Raw genomic sequence first — 19694 nt, 5'->3', positions numbered from 1 at the left:
AGATCTCTCTTGCTTCCGCTTCCGTTTAAGCCCATTCATTTGCTTTCCTCGTTTGGGAAACGGCTTTGGTGCTCTGCTAGCGCTGGGGCGTAGGCTTGCTTGCGTGTGTTTCGTCTACCAACCGGAGCTTGTTTCGAACCTCGGATTCCTCCCCGAAGGTTTGGCTGGATGGCTGCATCCTCATTGCCTGCCCTGCTTTGGAGGAGGGCGGGGAGGGGGGGGCGTCCCTGTGGTTTGGCTTGTGGGTTTGGCCTCCTTCTCGTCTGTCCACGACACGTGTCCCTTTGGGTCTAACCTTCTCGATTTCCCTGTTTCGTCTCCGTAGCGGATGTTGTTCAGTCTCATGGTGGCGTCTTCGTGGAAAGCGCGTCCCCCTCTGCTCCCGTTTCAGCCCCCCAGTTCAGGGGTTTCCGGAGGGCCAGCGAGGCCAGCCTTGCCAGCCAGGTCTCCGGAATGGCAGACAGTTACACGGCCTCCAACATAGTCCACAGTAAGTGCTGCTCCACCCCCTAGGCCAAGCCCTCCCGGGGAGCTAGTTCCCTGCGCCGGGGCACTGAACAGCAGGGAGGGCCGAGGTGCGATCCTGGCTGCTTTGGGGGGGCTGTCTGTATCTGGAGGTCACGATCCTGAGATGACACCCGCCCTGTGCAAAAGAACGTGAGGTTCCAGGTGCAGCTAATTGCCCCAGGAGAGAGGCACAGGACCTCGAGCCTGCCTGGAGCACATGGCCTTTGGAGTCTGGTGCTGTTTTGCCTCTCTGTGCTACAAGCAGTGCGAGCTACACGATCCACATGGGCAGGTTTCCTGCTTGGAAGTAAAGAGATGCCATGGAGGGGGGGGGGGAAATTGGGGGTGGACCAGTAAGGTTCTGGCAGGGGCTCATGGGAATTGTAGTCCATGGACACCTGAAAAGCCACAGTTGGGCCACCACTGGACTACATGGTGCTGGCAGGGGCTCGTGGGAATTGTAGTCCATGGACACCTGGCAGAGGCTCGTGGGAATTGTAGTCCATGGACACCTGGAGAGCCAGATGTTGGCCACCCCTGGGCTACATGATGCTGGTGGGGGGTTAAGGGAATTGTAGTCCAGGGACACCTGGAGAGGCACAGTTTGGCCACCACTGGTCTAGCTCATTATCCAATGACCGTCAGTCGCTGACACCTGTGTTAGAGCAACTTTGATTGATGAGAGCCAAAGAAAATTAGCTGAAACCTGGGAAGGCGAGAACCGCTTCAGCACAGGAGCCCAGAGCCAGAAGGTGCCTGGTTTGTATTGAATTGATTGAGCAGCCACCATTTTTCATCCTTAGCCCAATCTGCAACTCTGGGATTCCTGCTAGCTTGTGCTAAGGATGCCCGAGATAAGGCACGTGGAGGGTTCAGAACATGCTAGAGGGCTCTGCGGAAACTAAGTCGAGTCCGTCCCCCTTTTCAGGTGTTTGTAATCCCCCTTCAGCCGGGGTGACCAGGCGACTCCTAAAGTTCCTTTCTGTTTTTTCCTTGACCTCCATGTTCCATGGCGAATGACTTGCTCCCAACGTTGGCATCCCCCCCTCCCCTCCTCGCCCCAAGGCATGCGGACTCATAACCTTCCTGGGAGTGATATAAAACACGTCAGCCGGAGAATAACACCACCACGTGATAACTGCCCTTCCTGCCTGGGAAGGAAGTTGCATGATGGGAAAGGCCTTTGGCGTGCTAACGACGCGTGTTTCCTTCCCAAGCTGGGGTGGGAAAACCCTTCGGGACATCCGTGAAATTGCCTTTTACCGAGCCAGAGCCCTCGGTCACCTCTCCGAAAGTCAGTCTCGTCCCCTCTGACCAGCCGCTGCTCCCCAGGGCTTTAGATACAGAGGTTTTACCCATCACCTACTACTTGATTCTTTTCACCGGGCGTTTATTTACTGTGTGGTATGTGCGTAGCACAACCAGGCGGTCCTAAGACTGTCCAGCTGCCAGGCATTTTGGTGACACGCCACTCCCACCCCCACCCTGTAAGCCAAGGGTAGTCAAACTGCGGCCCTCCAGATGTCCATGGACTACAATTCCCAGGAGCCCCCTGCCAGCGAATGCTGGCAGGGGGCTCCTGGGAATTGTAGTCCACGGACATCTGGAGGGCCGCAATTTGACTACCCCTCCTGTAAGCAGACCAACCCTTTGGCTCAGAATAAAGTAGCTTTGTGTTTCTCTGTTCCCTGGTGAGATTGACAGCACAGCAAAAGCCCACCCCAACCTTCCGTTTATGCAGCAGATCTTGCGCCTACAGCGTTCTGGCGATATTGTTGCGTGCAGCGTTCCATGGAATGGCCCTAATGCTCATATTTTTGGCTCCACTGTCTGTTGACTCGAAAGGACTTGAGTCTAGCCTCTGTGATTGTGCCTCTTCCGTGTCAGAGGATGAGCTCTCCTTGTTGAAGTCCCAACTCATCGCCCTCCCTCCCCCCCCAGGTTTGCCCAGTGGCTGCTCAGTCTGTAGAAGCATTGCAGATCAGCATGCTGGCAAGAAGGGGATATTCAGTCACGCACAGCCACAGTCCTGCCCTCCCCTAGCATGATGCTTGTCCTTAGGAGGACAAGAATTCAGTTGTATCTCATGCCACCACGTGTGTTAATGGGCACATCTCTTCTGTGTTCTGTTTTGATTTTATTCCTTGTAGAAAAAAAAAAACATCTCGCCCAGGTCAGGGGCTTTAGCTTACTCGCCCAGCTGGCCCTCCCCCACAAATCCCCCACCCAATCCGTGCCCAAAAGGCAGCGGGCGTCTAAACCCGAGCAGACCCCGAATCCCTTCAGGAGAAAATCTGGGCGCTCCCCCCACCAGGAAATGGATTCCGTCGTGCAGATCCCAGACCTGGACATCGAGAAAGGTATTCTGGAGGGAGACCGGGGAACGCAACAAGGGCACCTCACTAACAACCTCTGTCTCCCGTCTCCAAGGCCAGGGTGCCTGGCCAGGGTGCCTTCTCCGGGTCGCTTGGCCACCTCAGCGTTCATTTTTTAACAAACTCTTCTTTTCTGCTTCGGGAGTTAACCCTCACACCACTAACAGTCTGCTTAACTCTTGGAGATGGCCCTGGTGTTCATTTTAACACCCTTCTCAGCACGTGCAGGATTTCTCTCCCGTTTCTCAGGAGGATGGGGGAAATGCTGGCCACCCTGTTGGGAGAATCCCAGGTAATCTGGGCACATGCATGTCACAGTGGACAGAAGGGGCCAAGTGGGAAAGTCTCAGCTTCCAAAGAGACGGCATTCTGGGAGGCAGAAAATAATCTGCCGGTTTATTCTGAAAAGTGCAGCAGCTCTGTGTATTGAGAAATCTGGGGCTGTCTTTGGCCAGAGGCAAAGAAGAAGTTCACATGCCAAGAAAAACACAGATCAATGCAGACATCAAAGCTGCAAAAAAGAAAGAAAGAAAGAAAGAGGAAAACCGCCACGTTCAGAGGCAGGCAACCTTGGAGGGCCACATCAGGGGCAGACCTCAACCTCTGTGCCCTGTTATTGACCGTCCAGAGGAACTGGTTGGCCACTGGGTGAGACAGGCTGGACTAGATAGAGCAGTAGTCTGACCCAGCAGGACTGTCCTTAGATGCTTAAGCAAATTCGAGAAACCAAGCAAATGAATCCACCACAGCTTGCTGTCAGAATCTCAAACAATGACATGCATGCAAATAAACAGGGATTCTCTCAACAGGCCAGTGTTTGATTTCCTCTTCTCCCTCCGACATCTGCATTTAAATCACCAAGTGAGCTGGGTTTTAAGGGGGTGATGAGGGGACCAAAGTTCTTCGGAATCCAGATTCTCTTCCCCCCTGGCCTTTCTCTTGACACTTGTGCTTTCAACGCCCTGTTGCTTGCCTTGCGCGCAAAAACGTGTATGTTTTAAAATGAGAAGCTCTGGAAAGGTAAGTGCCAAACAGCAGCAGCAGCCTCAGAAGCATTTTTGTCCACACCTGGAAGGTTGCAAGAAGGAAGCGGCTGGGTTCGAGCCCAGTGGCACTGTAGAGAACAAGATTTGGGGGGTATAAGCTTTTGAGCATCAATGTTCCTTTTGACAGGCACAAGAAGAAAGGGCAATGGAGGCGGAATGAAAGAGCTTGGCAGATTACAAAACAAATTACCTCTCGGAGTGGACAAGCGGGGAAGTTTGGTCACTCCTCTTTTAGGCACATCTGGCCTCAAAACAGGGCCAGGACATTTTCCATCCTGGGCCCCACCTGGTAAAATGAGCTCCTGGAACATATCCGGGTCCTGTTGGAACTAGCGCAGTTCCGCAGGGCATGCAAGGCGAAGCTCTTCCGCCAGGCTTTTGCTAGGGGCCACAGTGAAGTGGTGACATCTTGCAGGCCCTCCCTATCAGAAAGATGCCCTCGGACCGTACTCCGGCTCCAGAAGAACAGAAGGCCAACGGAGACCGTTGATGCTGCTGTTCCATTTTCACACTCAATGCTATTTTAAATTTTGTGCCTTTTCAGATTTTAAGCCCGTTTTATCGAGCTGTTTTCCCTGTCGATGTTGCTTAACATGATGTACGCTGCCGGTCCTGAGCCGGTTTGCTGGGTAAGGCGGTCTATAAATCAAAGAAATAAATCAAAGAATCCACCTTCCTCTCTATCGTAGTTTGATTCGGCCTCTAAAACCGCACTCGAAATCTCTAGCTCTCGTCATCGGTTTCCTTGGGAGACAGAAGGGATCGTGAAATCATGTAAAGGACCAATTTCAATGTGAGGCTGGTGGGGCAAAGGGGCCAACTCAACTCCTGCTCAGAAAATCAGTTCCAGGGAGAGAAGTTTGAAGGCTTCCCTCATTTCGGATCGATGGCTCCTTCTCATGTAAACAGCTTTCCTACGGAGGGTTGTTTCCGTTGACAGAAGAAAAATGGGCTATCAACCAGTCCGCGCTCTTGGAGCAAGCATGGGAAGAACACACGCTTGTGCGCCGTCCTCCAGGCGCGAGCAAAAGAACAGGCACAAAGGAAGACGTTGAGTCAGACTTTAAAAGCAGATTCTGCAAAAACCTGGTGGTGCCAAGATGTGTTCAGACACAGCGGCTCCCCCTGGGCCGCCACGGCTTGACTCTTTGGCTCGATACATTCCCTCTAGAAAGCCCTTGTTTCATTTCAGCCCTCCTTGTTCCAAAGCTTGCGTGTTCACCTGCATCTTGTACCTGAACAGGAGTTAACATCGCCCCCTCTGCTTTCCCGCACACGCCAGGGACCCTCCCCGTGAGCTGCAGCTTGTCGTCTTTGATTCCCCGTGGATGAAAACAGAACTGGCAGGATCAGCAGAGGACCCTCTGCCTGCCAATCAACCGCTCCTAGCTCATCAAAGCCTGGCCGCGTTGTTTTTTAAAAGGCACACCCGATTCAGTTCTCTCCCATGTATTCAGGGGAGACGTCTCAGGCATGTAAAACGGGTTGCTAATACCGAGTACAAAACATCCAGCCCTTCAATTCAAGCGCCTTCGGTACATTCTGTGGAAGCCTTCGTAGCCTGTTCATTGTCTGCCTTCCAGCGTTGTCTTGTGCCCGGTTTCATAAAGGATTGACCTACCCTGTCCGAGGTTGACCGCCATTAGACCTGGCTCCAGCACCCGGCAGGTGCATCAACCCCACGGATGTGTTTATGATTAGTTCCCCCACCCACGCTCCGCAAACAACCCTAGAATCTGTAGGAAATCTCTAACTTCGTAAAGTAAGTTGTCCCTCAAGATTTATTCACTGGCATCAAACAACGAAGGACGCCATAAAGATCCGCTTAGGGGAAAAGGGTTCCTTAAATTTTCAGACTTGGATTCTGAAGGGGACTTTCCATTGGTTATTATTATTCTTATTTTTAAAATACATTTGAGAAAACCTTGAGTGCTGCCATCTTCTGCTTTCAGTTGCTGGCAAATGGTGGGGGACCAAGAGGATTGACTACGCTCTCTACTGCCCCGATGCACTAACCGCCTTCCCCACCGTGGCCTTACCGCACCTCTTCCACGCAAGCTACTGGGAATCGACAGACGTGGTCTCCTTCCTGCTTAGGCAGGTGAGTCCTCGGGCCCCTTGCTGTCCTGGCGCAGTAGAGGCAGACAGAGCCGTGGGAGCGTAGCTCAGCCTGCGAAAGACATGCATGGGAAACCGAGTCGGCTTCAGTTAAATTGGGATAGTGAAATTTCCCAGGATGTGGCTACTGCTGCATCGCTCAAACAGGACTTGTTGAGCTGGGGAGGAGATGATGCTACGCTCACGAATAAAGGAAACCTGCTGCACAGCCCGATGCAGCTAGGATAGACGGGGGGATTGGAAGGATAGGGAAACGACAGCGGAATGGAGCCGGGGCTTTGTGTGAGGCCAGCAGGCATGCGTGACTCGAACCAGAGGTGTAGCGGAGGTGATCAGAATACAACTTCGGTGCCTTGAAAGTACACACACTTTTTCCTTCCTGGAGTAAGCTGCAGAAAAGGCCACAAGGGAACAGCAAGACCAAGGTGGGAACCTGAAGGTCGAGCAAATTGAAAATTAGAATTAAATACAATCATTTATTGGGTGTGCACAGAAATAGGAGTTTGCGCGTGAGTGAGTTGGAAAAGACCCTCCGGGGTGGAAGTGTACTTGGTCATGGGTCATTCATGTAATCCTCGGGAATTGTGTGTGCAGCATTTCATAGGTTGCTGTAAATGCAGGTTTATGTTTTTGACGACATTTTCGTCATTTTCTAATCCTATTTATGTGCACTGAAGAATAAGTAATTGCATTTTATTCTAATTTTCAGTTTGCTCAGCCTTCGGGTTCCTAGCATAAGCTATGGGGAAACGTTCTGGTAGGCTCCGTGGAAACTCTGCTGACGGGCCTTTGTTGTCGCGATTGCTGATCAGGCTGCTTTCCCCCCCGCAGGTGATGAGGCACGAAAACTCCAGTATTCTGGAGCTGGATGGGAAGGAGGTCTCTGTCTTCACCCCTTCCAAGCCCAGGGAGAAGTGGCTTCGTAAGAGGACCCACGTTAAGCTAAGGGTATGGGCTCTGTTTCCTCTTCTTCTGTTTCCCCACCCCCCAGAGGTCTGGCCCCAGGAGACCCAGAAGGCAGGCAGTGACTAACCTGCTCTGAGCATCTGTCACCTTGAAAACGCCATGGGGTCTCCGTAAGCCATCTACTTGCCGCCACCACTAAGCACCAAGAGAACCCCAGCTTCCCAGGGGCTGTTCCCGGTGGCCCACTGTCCCCATCCAGCTCCTTGTTCGGTCTGGGCGCAGGGGGTTGCCTGGCCTCCGGTTTGGGGGTGCAAGTTGTTTCTCAGTCCTTTTAACGGGAGACGCTGGGGATTGAACCTGGGACCCTCTGCATGCCAAGCGGCGGCTCTGCCCCTGAGCCACGGCCCTCCCCACTGAGCCACGCTCTCATCTTCATACTGCCAGTGATGCAGAGCAGAATAGCTTCGGTTTGCCCTTGCTGGAGACAAATGTCTCCAGCATCGCATAATAACAACTCTGCCACTTTCATGCAATGGATTTTGTGTCATAGCGCTGCACGGTTATAATTTGTAAGCTGCCTTCGTAATGGCGGAAAGACGGGGCATTAATATTTCAAATAAAGTCCTTTCTGTCTCGTTACAGAATGTCACAGCCAACCACAGGATCAATGATGCCGTTGCCAACGAGGACGGACTCCAGGTGTTAAACGGGAGGTTTGTGTACGGACCCTTAGATATGGTCACGCTCACAGGGGAGAAGGTTTGTAGAGAACTCATCTCATCTAAAACAATCTCAATCTGCACTGTATTGTCACAAATGCACGTTTTTAGGGCAACGTGGGTCAGGGGTGGAGCCAGCTTGGGGTCACGGTTAAGAGCGGCAGCTTCTAATCTGGAGGGTTGGGTTTGATTCCCCACTCCGCCTCCACATGCAGCCAGCTGGGTGAACTTGGCTAGTCACAGTCCTGTTAAGATCTGTTCTCACAGAACAGTCCTCTCAGAGCTCTCTCAGCCCCACCTCCCTCACAGGGGGTCTGTTGAGGGGAGAGGAAGGGAAGGCAATTGGAAGCCGCTTTGAGACTCTCTTGGGCAGTGAAAAGCTGGGTACAAAACCCAACTCTTCTTCATCATCATCTTATAAATGTTGACAAGTCCTACTCTCACCAACTGTCAAGCTTGTATTTAATAAAATTGTAGAGGCGTCACATCATGTGATCTGTGCTAATCGGCTGTTTAAAACTATGCGGCTGACTGACATTAGCATAATTCATCTGCTTCCTGAAGCCAAGAAGTTCATGAATTCTCTAGATTTTCCAGTGAGGAAAGTTCAACTAAAAACATTCTGCTGACCGAGTTACAGTGGCCTCTCTGCCCTGTTGTTGGACCTCAGAGGAACTATCTGACCACCCTGTGAGACAGGATGCTGGACTGGATGGGCAATTGGTCTGATCCAGTAGGACTTGTCTGATGTCCTTAGGAAGGTCTCAGCCTTCATGCCCTGTTGCTGGCCCTCCAGAGGAACTGGTTGGCCCCTGTGTGAGACAGGAGGCTGGACTAGATGGATCCCTGGTCTGACCCAGCAGGGCTCTTCTGCTGTTCTTATGAAGGCCTTGGCCTCTCTGCCCTGTTGCCGGCCCTCCAGAGAGGAACTGCTTGGCCACTGTTTGAGACAGGATGCTGGACTAGATGGACTGTTGGTCTGACCCAGCAGGGCTCTTCTGACATTCTTATGAGAGTTCAGAAAAGTCTGTTTTGCTGAACTGTTCATTGCTATGCACTTTGCTGACTTTGCATCGTTCTTCTTTGGTCCCCATTTGTGATCCAGGTGGACATTCACATCATGACTCAGCCCCCCTCGGGAGAGTGGGTTTACTTCGACACAGAAATCAGCAACAGCAGTGGGAGGGTTTGCTACGTCATCCCAGAGAACAAGCGTCTGGGGATTGGCGTGTACCCTGTGAAAATGGTGGTCAGGTGAGTTCTCCATAATCCTCAAACAACAACAAAAAAATCCTGGGCTATCCAGGTCAGAGAAGAGGCATTTTCCAGTCTTATAAAATCAGAGACCAACAAAGATTTATTCAAGTCATGAGCTTTTGAGTGCAAGCACTCTTTGAAAGCTCATGCCTTGAATAAATCTTTGTTGGTCTTGAAGGAGCTACTGGACTCTGCTTTTATTGTGCTGCTTCAGAGCAACACGGCTACCCATTGGAATCTTAGTGATTGCAGCAAGACAACTGACTCGTCCTCCGTTCTCTTTAGGGGTGACCACACGTTTGCCGACAGCTACATCACTATTCTGCCCAAGGGCACTGAATTTGTGGTCTTCAGCATCGACGGCTCCTTCGCGGCCAGCGTCTCCATCATGGGCAGCGACCCTAAAGTTCGGGCTGGAGCAGTGGATGTAGTAAGGTGGGAGAACCTGAGGAAGGGCCATGTTCGCTAGGCTGACAGCAGCAGCAGAAACGGATGGGGCCCCTGCGCACAAGAGAGAGAATGCGGCAAAACGAGCTGAGACTTTTTCATACTCTTTCCAAAGTAGTTTATTAAGGAGCTACTTTCTTGATCTGCCTTGATCTCGGCTTTTTTCCCCATTGAGAAACCCCTGAAGCCTTCTTCAGGTTTCAAAAAACCCCAGAAGTGGCACAAGGGTGCAGAATACGGCTGGAAAGCAGAGCTGTGGACATGCCCACCTGGGGCACCCCTCTTTCAAACCCCTCCACTGTTGGCCATCTCGGGAGGGGGTGGGTGGGTCAACACAATCATATATGGGTCAACATCACCTGATAACGTTTAACAATTTTTTTAAATCTACAAAAAATTAATTAACTCCCACCTGTTTGGGAAACCCTTCCAGAACTATCCAGTGGTCTTGTTTACAAGCAGCACAAACTCCCCCCTCCTCCCCAAATCGTGACTCTTCAAGGCGGGACTGAGCAGTCTTGGTTGTCCCAAGTGCCGAAAAAAGCAGCACATGTCGATGCGCCAACAAACAAAGACTTGGGCAGAGAACATGAGATCATTAGAGAAGCCATTTTGGATCAGGCCAATGGCCCATCCAGGCCAGCACTTTGTGCCACGGTGGCGAAAACCCGGTGAAAGGGCGTCCCTCTGCTGTGTTCTGCCTCATGCCCGTTAACTCCCCTCCTCCTTCCCTCTTCCTCAGGCACTGGCAAGACCTCGGCTACCTCATCATCTACGTCACAGGCCGCCCCGACATGCAGAAGCAGAGGGTGGTGGCTTGGTTGGCGCAGCACAACTTCCCTCACGGGATTGTCTCCTTCTGCGATGGGCTGGTCCACGACCCGCTGCGGCACAAGGCCAACTTCCTCAAGTCCCTCATCACAGACGTAAGCGGGGGGGGGGGGGGCGGAGCTTGAGCAGGAGGCAAATAGAACTCGGAAAGGGCTCAGGATGCTGCTCCCCAGGGCCAGCCACGTTTGCATCCATACCTGGGTTGCAGTCTTGTGTAGCGTAGCGGTTAGGAGTGCAGACTTCTAATCTGGTGAGCTGCGTTCGATTCTGCGCTCCCCCACATGCAGCCAGCTAGGTGATCTTGGGCTTTTCACAGCCTCACCCACCTCACAGGGTGTCTGTTGTGGGGAGAGGAAAGGGAAGGCGATTGGAAGCCGCTTTGAGACTCCTTTGGGTAGAGAAAAGCGGCATATAAGAACCAACTCTTCTTCTTCCTTTGTCATATTTTGCAACGTTATCTTTGTCTTATTTTTATTTACTTTGGATTAAGAGGTTGGATGAAGGGGGTTGATAAGATCTGTGGATGGCATGGAATAAATTTGTGTGCTAATTTATTGCCCTACACAGATCTTATCAGCAGCCTCAATCCGCTCTCGGCTGCAATCGCCCCGTTTGTTATGTATCGTGGCTGTAACTAACCTTTTCTGGCAACAAACCCCGCCCTCCCTATGTATAATGGTTGAGGAAATTCTATTTCACTCTATCTGAAGTGTGCTTACACACAAAAGCTACCTTGAATAAACCCGTGTGCGTCTTAAAGGTGCCCCCGCCCTGAAACCTCCGCCCCAGGGCTTGTTCTGTCTGGCGTCACCCTGCTCTTGGTTCCCCGCAGGTCTACATGAAGATCCATGCGGCCTACGGGTCCACTAAGGACATCTCCGTCTACTCCTCCATCAACCTGCCGCCCTCCCAGATTTACATCGTCGGACGGCCAACCAAGAAGCTGCAGAACCAATGCCAGGTAACGGTGTCAGCCTCCCAACGCGGGTGGGAAAAGGGACGGCCAAAGCAGCTCTTGGCTGGGGGTGCCGCGTGTCCGAACCCCGTCGCTGTGAATGCGCTGTTTCAGTGGGGCTTGGGAAGCCAGCGTGGTGTCGTGGGTAAGAGCAGCAGCCTCTAATCTGGAGAATCAGGTTTGATTCCCCGCTCCTTGTGCAGCCAGCTGGGTGACCCTGGGCCAGTCAATGTTCTCTCAGTGTCTGTTATGGAGGGAGAGGAAGGGTAGGCGATTGTAAGCCGCTTTGAGACTCCTTTGGGCAGTCAAAAGCGGGGTACCAAAATAACACCTCCTAAATTCCCACTCTAGACTGGGGGTCCCCAGCCTTTGTGATTCTGTGGGCACCTTTTGGCATTCTAGCAAATGAGGGTAAATGCAAGCAAAAAGATACAGAAAATTATATATATCTATAATGCACAAAACATACATTTTTGTATCTTTTGTATATTATAAAAGTATAGATAATATTATAGAAGTATTCCTGACAAAGACTCGGTTTGAAATAGACTCTATCCAGGAAGTTCCTTGGGAGAAATTTTGTTTGTGTATAGTTTGGAGGGAATTTTGTCTATCTTTGCCAAATTTAGGGTGTGTTTTGTTTTGTATTTTTTAGGGAAAATGTTTCTCCTTTTGTGAAGTGCTTGTTGATAAAAGGATAGATTAAGGAGACAGGTTTGCACCTAAAAGGAATATCAAATTATTTTTGCCTCTAGTGGGTTTTTTGCTAGATTTCCCAGTTTCCTGAACAGGGCAAGAGTCAGGTAAAACTGTGATCCTTGCTAGAGGAGGAGACAGTCTTCCTAATAATTATGTGACCTTTCAATTTAGATACCTCTCCGAGCCAGTTTCCTGGACCAGTTGCTGGATTTGGCAAATACTTCCTTGTAGTCATTTTCAATAACATCTGAACACATTGCTGTGAAATTACATTCAGATTGGAGTTCTGGAATACATAATTTTTTTTTCTCAGTCAGTTTTGCTCCTGTTTTTTAAAAGAAATCGTTCTTTAACTTTTCAGTTCATCACCGAGGGATATGCAGCTCACCTTGCCCAGCTGGAATACACCCATCGCTCCCGGCCTGCCAAGAACACCACCAGGATGGCCCTTCGAAAAGGCAGCTTCGGCCTTCCTAGCCAGACCGAATTCCTGCGCAAGCGGAACCATTTGCTGCGCACCATCTCGTCCCAGCCTATGGCGGCCAGCGGGGGCACCAGCCACAGGCCGGAGCGGACACAGAGCCAGTCGGAGAGCGACCGGGAGCGCAGCCAAAGGACCATGAGCCTGGCCACAGGGTGTTGGGGCAGGAGCGCGCCCACCAAACTCGAACCCGGAGCCCTCGGGCAGAAATAGAGGGGGCCGAGTTCCAGCAACAGGTGGCCGCGGATGACCGCGGCAGAAGCAGAAGCCGACGCAGTGGAAGAACCGAGGCCGACGGTGTGGGACAAAAAAGGGCAAAAATGGTGCTACTCATTACCAGCGAGACGGCGATAGCTTTGAGAGAGGAGGACAGCGTGCGTTTCTTCTCCCCACGCAAAGCGGGCAAGCCTTCCGGCAAGGGCGCCGGGTGGGAAAGCACTGTCCGAAAGGGAAGAGGAAGGCCTTTTGCCACAAAGGGCGTCGGGAGAGGGAAAACGAGGATCTCGACCGTCTCCGGCTGCAGCCCACGCTCCTCCCTGCCTCCCTTTTCTTATCCAGGTTCAGCAGTTGTAAATAGGTGCCTCCTCAGCTTCTTTAGCCACCCGTCAGAAAGCTGCAATAGAAGGGGGGGCACTCGGGCGCCAGGCAGGAGGCGGGGCCAAAAGAGCGTGGGAGAGGAGCCTTCCCGCGAGTCTCCTTTGCTGTCGGCATGGATGCCACCGGGCAGTGATGCCGGGTAAGGGCAAGGAACAGCTGAGTTTCCGCAGTTCTGGAAATGGCTCTGTTTCCACCAAGACACAGAGGTCAGGGCGCATTTGTCACGGGGGAAAAGCCATGCAAGCCAGGCCGTCCCCACATCCCCACGGAATCGGATGTCCAGCTGGTGGGTGGTTTCTTTAAAACAATAAAATCACAGGAAAGCAACATTCGGGCGGGTTTTTAGAAGATGACTGGCACTCACTTAGGAACAAGACATGAGCTCTTGGAGGGTCCTGAACCCTGGGAGGGGGGGAGGGGCTGGGGTGGGTGGTGGATTCACCAGACATGATTAGTTTACCAGAAGCCTTTTGGGAACTCACCCTTGCCAAGCTTCAAACCACTTCTTGAGTGACATTTTCACATTCTTTAAAACAAGACAAAAAAGCAACGTCCAAATTCTCCTCTTCCTTACAGTCAGCCGTAAATGGGGAACCAAACCCTCCCTCCCTCCCTCCCTCCTTTGCTAAAGCCAATTGGCCAACAACAGGACCCTGTTTTGTTTTGTCTCGTGTCAACTGTAGTTCCGCAGCTGTAAAACCTCATAGTCTCTTGTTTAGTTTGCACTGGGGAAAAAAATGTTCTGAAGAGGAGGCCTGTTACTGCTTTACGGAAGTTGCACCCTCCCCGTTTCTGGCGCACGGCGGTTAAACGTTGCGAAACCGGCACACAGGCAGGCACGCACGCGGCCATGGACCCCGGTGGAGGGGTTCAGGATTACTCCCCTGGAGATGAACAGGAAGCACATCACTCCGTCCTGCAGCCAGTTTCACCTGAGGGACTTGTTATATCTTTAGATCATTTGGGAACCTGTCTCAGAGGAGACTCTCCACAGTGCCCTCTCTCCGCGGCTGCAGAAAGGGAGGGACCCGCACAAAGGACACAAAAGGGGAAAGTGCCTACAAAGAACCGTCTACCTGAAAGCCCCCAAATTCCCCCACCCACAGATCCAGAATTTCCAGCTGCTGCCAAGGGACCTCCCTTTCCTTGTCCCCATCATCCTGGGTGAAAGGGAGACCCGTCCGCCAAACGTCAGGGTTACCCTGTCTTGCCTAGAACTTCTGGCTTTTTAAAATATTTGCACAGGCGTCCTCCCCCCTCCTCCTGGTGTCGCATCCCCCTTTTTCCTCTCCTGCTTCCGACCAGCCGTCCCACTTTCTACTCTACGAGGCTCTTCTACATAAAAGAGAATTTTTTTCTAAATGCAACAGCTTGTTTCCTAGGCTGTTATCCCCCAGTTCCCCTCAAAATACTAAGCACTGTGAAGGCAGCCCTCTTTCAAGCCACGGCAGGGCTCCTGACAACTCATCCAGGCAGAAAAGAAGGACGGCAGCACTTACATCTGGGTCGCCACTGGGATTCCGACACCGAATTTCTACGGTGCGTGCCATCGAAGTGGGCGTGATTCTCCGGAAGAAAGGAAAATACGGCTCCCCGTGGAAGCCTCGGCTCTTTTGGACGTTTGCAGCCCTCAGCCTGTCTCGGCGGTTTACGTAGCCATACTGCAAGGTTCAAAGCTGCTCGTCTCTCATGAAGTCGACAAGAAGGTTCTTGCAGGTTTTTTACTACTGGTGTTGTGGGGGGGATGACTGTTGGCCTCCCTCCCTTCTCAGCACAGTTCCTGTGAATGTACATCCAGAGCACGGGGGGAGGGAGCGGAGCAACATGGATTAACGTCCTAGGAATTGGCAGGCACACAGTGGACCGTGCGTGTGCCACCCAGCCGTCCCGCCCTCCCTAGCCTGTCCCGAAACGCGATCCAGACCGTAATCATGAAAAGGACAATGTGGTTACCAAAATCTGGACGCGGCCAGCTCACCCTCCGAACGGTTCCCAAGTCGAGGTGCAGAGCGAACATTGTCAAGGACAAGCTCGGCATCTTTCCCTTGTGTGCGCATGTGTCTAGGTATCACAGCGCGGGAGGCCCTGTAAATGTTTCCTGGGCGGGAGGGGAGGACGGGGAGTGTATATGCTGTGAAAGTTATTTATTTTACGTGAAGCCATTGGGTCTGGCAGGAAAGAAACAGGGTTTGTTATTAAGGGTTTGAAACCGATCATCCCCCTCAATTTCAGGCATTACATACGAAACCATGATGATTTTTACGAACAAACTTTAATGGAACTATGAAAGGATGCTTGGGACGCAGCCTTCTAACCGCCTGTCGTCTGTCCGTATCGGAAACGAATCATCCAATGACAATCGTCCCTGTGGTGGCCCCGCCTTGGCCAACTGTCCAGCCAGTCCTCCCTCTTTGATCCCTACCGGGGGGGGGGGTCCACATTTCAGGAGCTGAAACCCTCTCTATTCAGCACTTTTCTTTGCCATTGCAATAATATTGGGATGATGCAAGCAGGGGTCAAGAGAAGAGGCTGTGGGCTGGGCTGGTTCCCTTTTTTAGTTTGTTTTTAATTAAAAAATCCGGCTGGGTTTCACAGCCGGTCAGCGGCCCTTCTCCCCATCCCTTCCCCACTTTGTCTCGTCCTGTATTTTGGGAGATCAGCTTGCTGCACCCATCGAATTGCGCACACAATAGCAATAAGTCTATTGGAGCACAGGCCTGGAGGTTGGTTTCCCAGAATCAATCTGGAGAGTAGATTGGGGGCTGGGGAGGAGGCTGGCACACCAAGCCCCTTTCTGGCCAAATGCACCAATTTCGTTTAAAGCCATTTGTAAGATAAAACAGGCACACTCCGTGAGGCTAGAGTGGGGTGCATCGAATTGGACTCTCTGGTTTGCTTCAGTTCTGTATGATGTCTAAGGTCACTTGTTTCCTCTTCAGTATTACAAGGGTGTTTCGTCCTCTCGGCTCAGTGTCCTTGGGGAAGGGACGGTGGGTTTCTTTTGGAGTGCCCGACTGTGCTAATGACACCCCCCGTTTCGACTCGTGAGAGCCCAGCAGTTGTGTGAATAGGTGTCGGCTGAATAAGAGCAGATTCGGCACAAGCAACTCTGAGAGGGTCTCTGGAATCTTTCGAGATATGTTGATCTTCTGCAAATCCTGCATTTTTAATTGCATAAATCCTACCTTTCATCTCCCCGATATGCTTCCCATGAAACTTGGGATAGGTTTCTTCCCCCTGCCCCCCAACGAAAAGTAATAAGGGGTACAAAGTGGTATTTGGCCGGGGATTTATTCAAGCCCCCCCCCCTGTGAATATTTAGGACCCCTACCCATCCCCGTTGGTGGGACGGTGGTGTGTATTTGGCAGGGATCCCGCAGAATGGCTCTTAGAAGAATTTTCACAGTGTGTGGATCTTCACCGTCAGATGAGCGAATTTCTAACTGGCAGTGATGACTGAGCCTGAAGCCATGGAGGGGGGGGGGTTCTCCGACAAGCTTTGCACTTCTACAGAGGACCATCGCAGATCATGGGTTCTCAGCCAACCCTTCTTGTCCCTCCCTGTGTGCAAGAGATGAAACAGAATCAATGCACAGGGCCTAGAGTTGGCATCGTGTATTCCCGTCACATCATTTTGAGCCATTGTGGAATATAATTGGGGGGGGGGTTCCCCCTCAAAACACAGACTGTATGCAGACGGGCTGCTATTTTCAAGTTCTCCATTAGCTGCAGCTCAGTGAGGTTCCGCAGAGAAACATGGTGGTGAGGAATGACTGAACGATTTCCCCTCAGTCAAACACCTTAAGGCCATCTTGCAGGATGGCATCCTATTTGGGGGCTAGACACGCTCCCACCGCTTGGTCCCCCCAAGTCGCCATTTGAGCCATAACAGCTGCCAAGACCAAAAGCTTCAAGCTGCCAAAAAGCCAGGGCAGGCGGGGGGGGGGGGGAGAGGCAGATTTAGCGAGGCGTGGCCTCACTCTCGTGGCCTCACTCAACCCCAAACTTGCCAACCTATTGTGAATTTTGCAGGCTGGAAAGACAAGAAGGGTTCCCAAAACAGAGCTGGATGTCTGCATGACTTTCTTAGTTCTGAAGGATTGTTCATTAGGGTCTGCCTCGTACTGAAAGGCCTGCCCCCCCCCCCCAGCCTTTGCGTTCCAGAACATCTCCAGTTCTCCTAGGCTGAATCGGCTCCGTAGTCCCTTTTGATGAAGACACCCCTCCCCGTCTCTGAAGGATGTTTACAGTGTCCTAATGCGAGTTCAAAGAAGGCTGGCTGCCCAAGGGGGTGATGGTGCAGACCAGCCCCCTGCTCCTCCCGGCAGGTCGTCCTGATTAACCGAGTCTTAACCGGAGTCGCCCCTCTTGTTCAGGTATCTTGGCCGTCGCTGCGGTTTCCTGTTAGTTCCGAAAGCCTTACAAGTTTTCGTCACTCCCCTCACGTCTTTGAGCCCTCGGGGGGGGGGGGTTTGTTCCCGACTTGTCATTTTGTATTCTGTCCTGTTCGTTCCATCAGACTGGGAAAATAGGCTTTACGGTAACAGCTGGGGCAGGGTCAGCAGAAGGGAAGTGGCCAAGGCACCATGGTGGGGTCGGCGCGAGAGGGAGGGGACCCCCTGGAGTCCAGCTGAGCCCGGCGTCCCATCGTCCTGTCCCTGTGTTTGTGTGCATGATGCTGTCGGTCTCCTTCCATCCAGCGGCCACCCCTAGCCGTGCGACTCCCTTCTCCGTGCTGTTCCTGCCACCTCGTCCTGCTACCTGGATGTGCTTTGTATACGGTTGTCACTTGTATGTTAACACCAATTAAAACCAATGGGCAGTCTCACCACCACGTCTGCTTTCTTGGCAGGGCTCTCGGTCACTCGAAGGAGGTACCCACAGTGAAGGGTGGCAGAGGGGAGCCTTGCCTTCCTCAGCCAGGCCCAGTCCAGCCAGTCCTTTCCCTGGCAAGCAAGGAGGGAGGGCAATGATCTTCCCACGCTGTCCGATACCCAGACAGTGTGCAAACAGAAAGTGCCGGGAGAGGGGATGCCTTGGCTTGCAGGACAGAGCTAAGTCATGTTTTCGCGAGAGAGTCCAAGTGCACACCCCGAAATCCGTGTCTGGCTAGCGTAGGCATGAGCCGACTCCTCAAAGCTTACCTGCTTCACAGAGAGATTCAGGAAGAGGCACCATCTTGGTCTGAAGCAGCAGGACAGAGTTGAAGTCCAGGGACACCTCAAAGACTCTACCAAGTTTCATTCTGGGGGTAAGCTTTTATGCAGAAAGACACTTTGACACCTAAAGAAGGGTGTGTTCCCCTGAAAGCTCATACCTGGAATAAAGCTTTGGTCTTCAAGGTGTCCCGGGACTCGAACTTTGGTCTGCCGCTTCGCAGAGTTGCTGTAAAGATATCGTGAGCTCAGGATGTGCTCTCAACTGGCCTGTGTCATTGGGGCAGGGCAGGGCAGGCGGATCACTGCCGAATCCCAGGACAGAGAGCCAGACCCGGTGGGACTGGATGCTTGAAGCTGCCGTCTCCTGAATCAGATCTTCAGTCTATCAAGGTCAGTGTGATCTGCACAAGGCTGCCACTCCTCCCCCTGCAGCCAGCTGGGTGACCTTGGGCTAGTCACAGTTCTTGCAGAGTGATTATCTTTAGAGCCTCTCGGCCCTCCCTCACAGTGTGTTTTGGGGACAGGAAGGGAAAGGTGATTGTAAGCTGCTTTGGAACTCCAGGTAGTGAAAAGCAGGGTACAAAAAAACCCCAGCTCTTCTTTCTCACCCTCACTTACAACCTGAGCCGGCTTGGTGGAGTGGTTAGGAGTGCGGACTTCTAATCTGGCGAACCGGGTTTGATTCCCTGCTCCTCCTCCGCATGCAGCCAGCTGGGTGATTGAACCTGGAGGGACCTCCTGCCCGTCAGGCAGACACTCTGCCCCTGAGCTGTGTGATGGGCAGGCCCTTCTTGGTTTAAGAGCGAACCTTCCTGCCCTCTCCTTTTCCACCAGAGCCAACGAGTCCCTTAGTGGGCCGAGGGCAGCCCGGCCAGTCCTTTCTTGGAACAAAAATTCCCCCAGACAAAGCAGGTCATTTTCAAGGAAGGTGCTTTAATGGATCACTTTCACATTAGCTGTATCGGCGCACTGTCAGCAGTTTCCGTTCCCTCCAATAAGGCCGCGTTAGCAGGACGGGGTCAGGTGGCCCACCCTGAACAGGAGCACTGCCTCGGATTCTGGAAACAAAGCCAAACGTTTCAGAGGCACAAGCTGAGCTGTACGGAGTTAAGCACACGGCCACCTTTCCTGGTGGAATCAAAGGAGCTCAGATGTTTCACAGAATGTTTTCAGCATTCCACCTTGCCTTGGTCATTCCTCCCTTCAGTTTTCCTTTCGGAACAATGCCAGCAAAAGTCAGTCTACGTTGCAGAGGGGATCCCCAGCAGATGGCAGAAGTAATTCACATGGTTATGGACTATTCTGAAGTCCACACAAGTTTGCTTGAGCACCACACTGTTGCCAAAGGAGCAGCGTTTGTGAACAGACCCGTTCTTGGGTTTCTTCCTCCTTTGGAGAGTTCAAAAAATCCTTTTGGTGTTTGCCTGCCCTGAGCTCGTCAGATCTTGGAAGCTAACCAGGACCAACCATGGTTTGTACTTGAGCTAGGAGACCACCGAGGAAACCCAGGGTCACGACACAGAGACAGCCATCGGTCCAAAGGGCTGTGACTAGATAGCATGCCTCATCATCAGGTTTGCTCGGGAAAGAATTCTGC

At 52.2% G+C, this 19694-nt stretch overlaps 1 protein-coding gene across 14 annotated transcripts in view; it reads left to right on the top strand.

The window, feature by feature from the left end:
* The window catches only part of PITPNM2 (phosphatidylinositol transfer protein membrane associated 2), a 135427-nt gene extending 117661 nt beyond the window's left edge, over positions 1-17766 (top strand). For 11 of the 14 annotated variants that reach the window (XM_077308240.1, XM_077308243.1, XM_077308237.1 and 8 more), the window contains 10 exons: positions 326-490; positions 2658-2867; positions 5881-6029; positions 6878-6994; positions 7595-7711; positions 8777-8925; positions 9214-9363; positions 10118-10301; positions 11039-11167; positions 12222-17766. In XM_077308240.1, the coding sequence (XP_077164355.1) occupies positions 326-490; positions 2658-2867; positions 5881-6029; positions 6878-6994; positions 7595-7711; positions 8777-8925; positions 9214-9363; positions 10118-10301; positions 11039-11167; positions 12222-12554 (1703 nt within the window). In that variant the 3' untranslated portion in view covers positions 12555-17766. The remainder of the gene's footprint in view (positions 1-325; positions 491-2657; positions 2868-5880; positions 6030-6877; positions 6995-7594; positions 7712-8776; positions 8926-9213; positions 9364-10117; positions 10302-11038; positions 11168-12221) is intronic. The other 3 variants (XM_077308248.1, XM_077308247.1, XM_077308249.1) reach the window with 2 other exon arrangements.
* Positions 17767-19694: the final 1928 nt, after the last annotated feature.

The sequence above is a fragment of the Paroedura picta genome, chromosome 13 (genome assembly GCF_049243985.1).
Source record: "Paroedura picta isolate Pp20150507F chromosome 13, Ppicta_v3.0, whole genome shotgun sequence".
NCBI classification, from domain to species: Eukaryota; Metazoa; Chordata; class Lepidosauria; order Squamata; family Gekkonidae; genus Paroedura; species Paroedura picta.
Note: the sequence above shows the minus strand (reverse complement) of the source record. Positions and strands in the feature narration are given on the sequence as shown.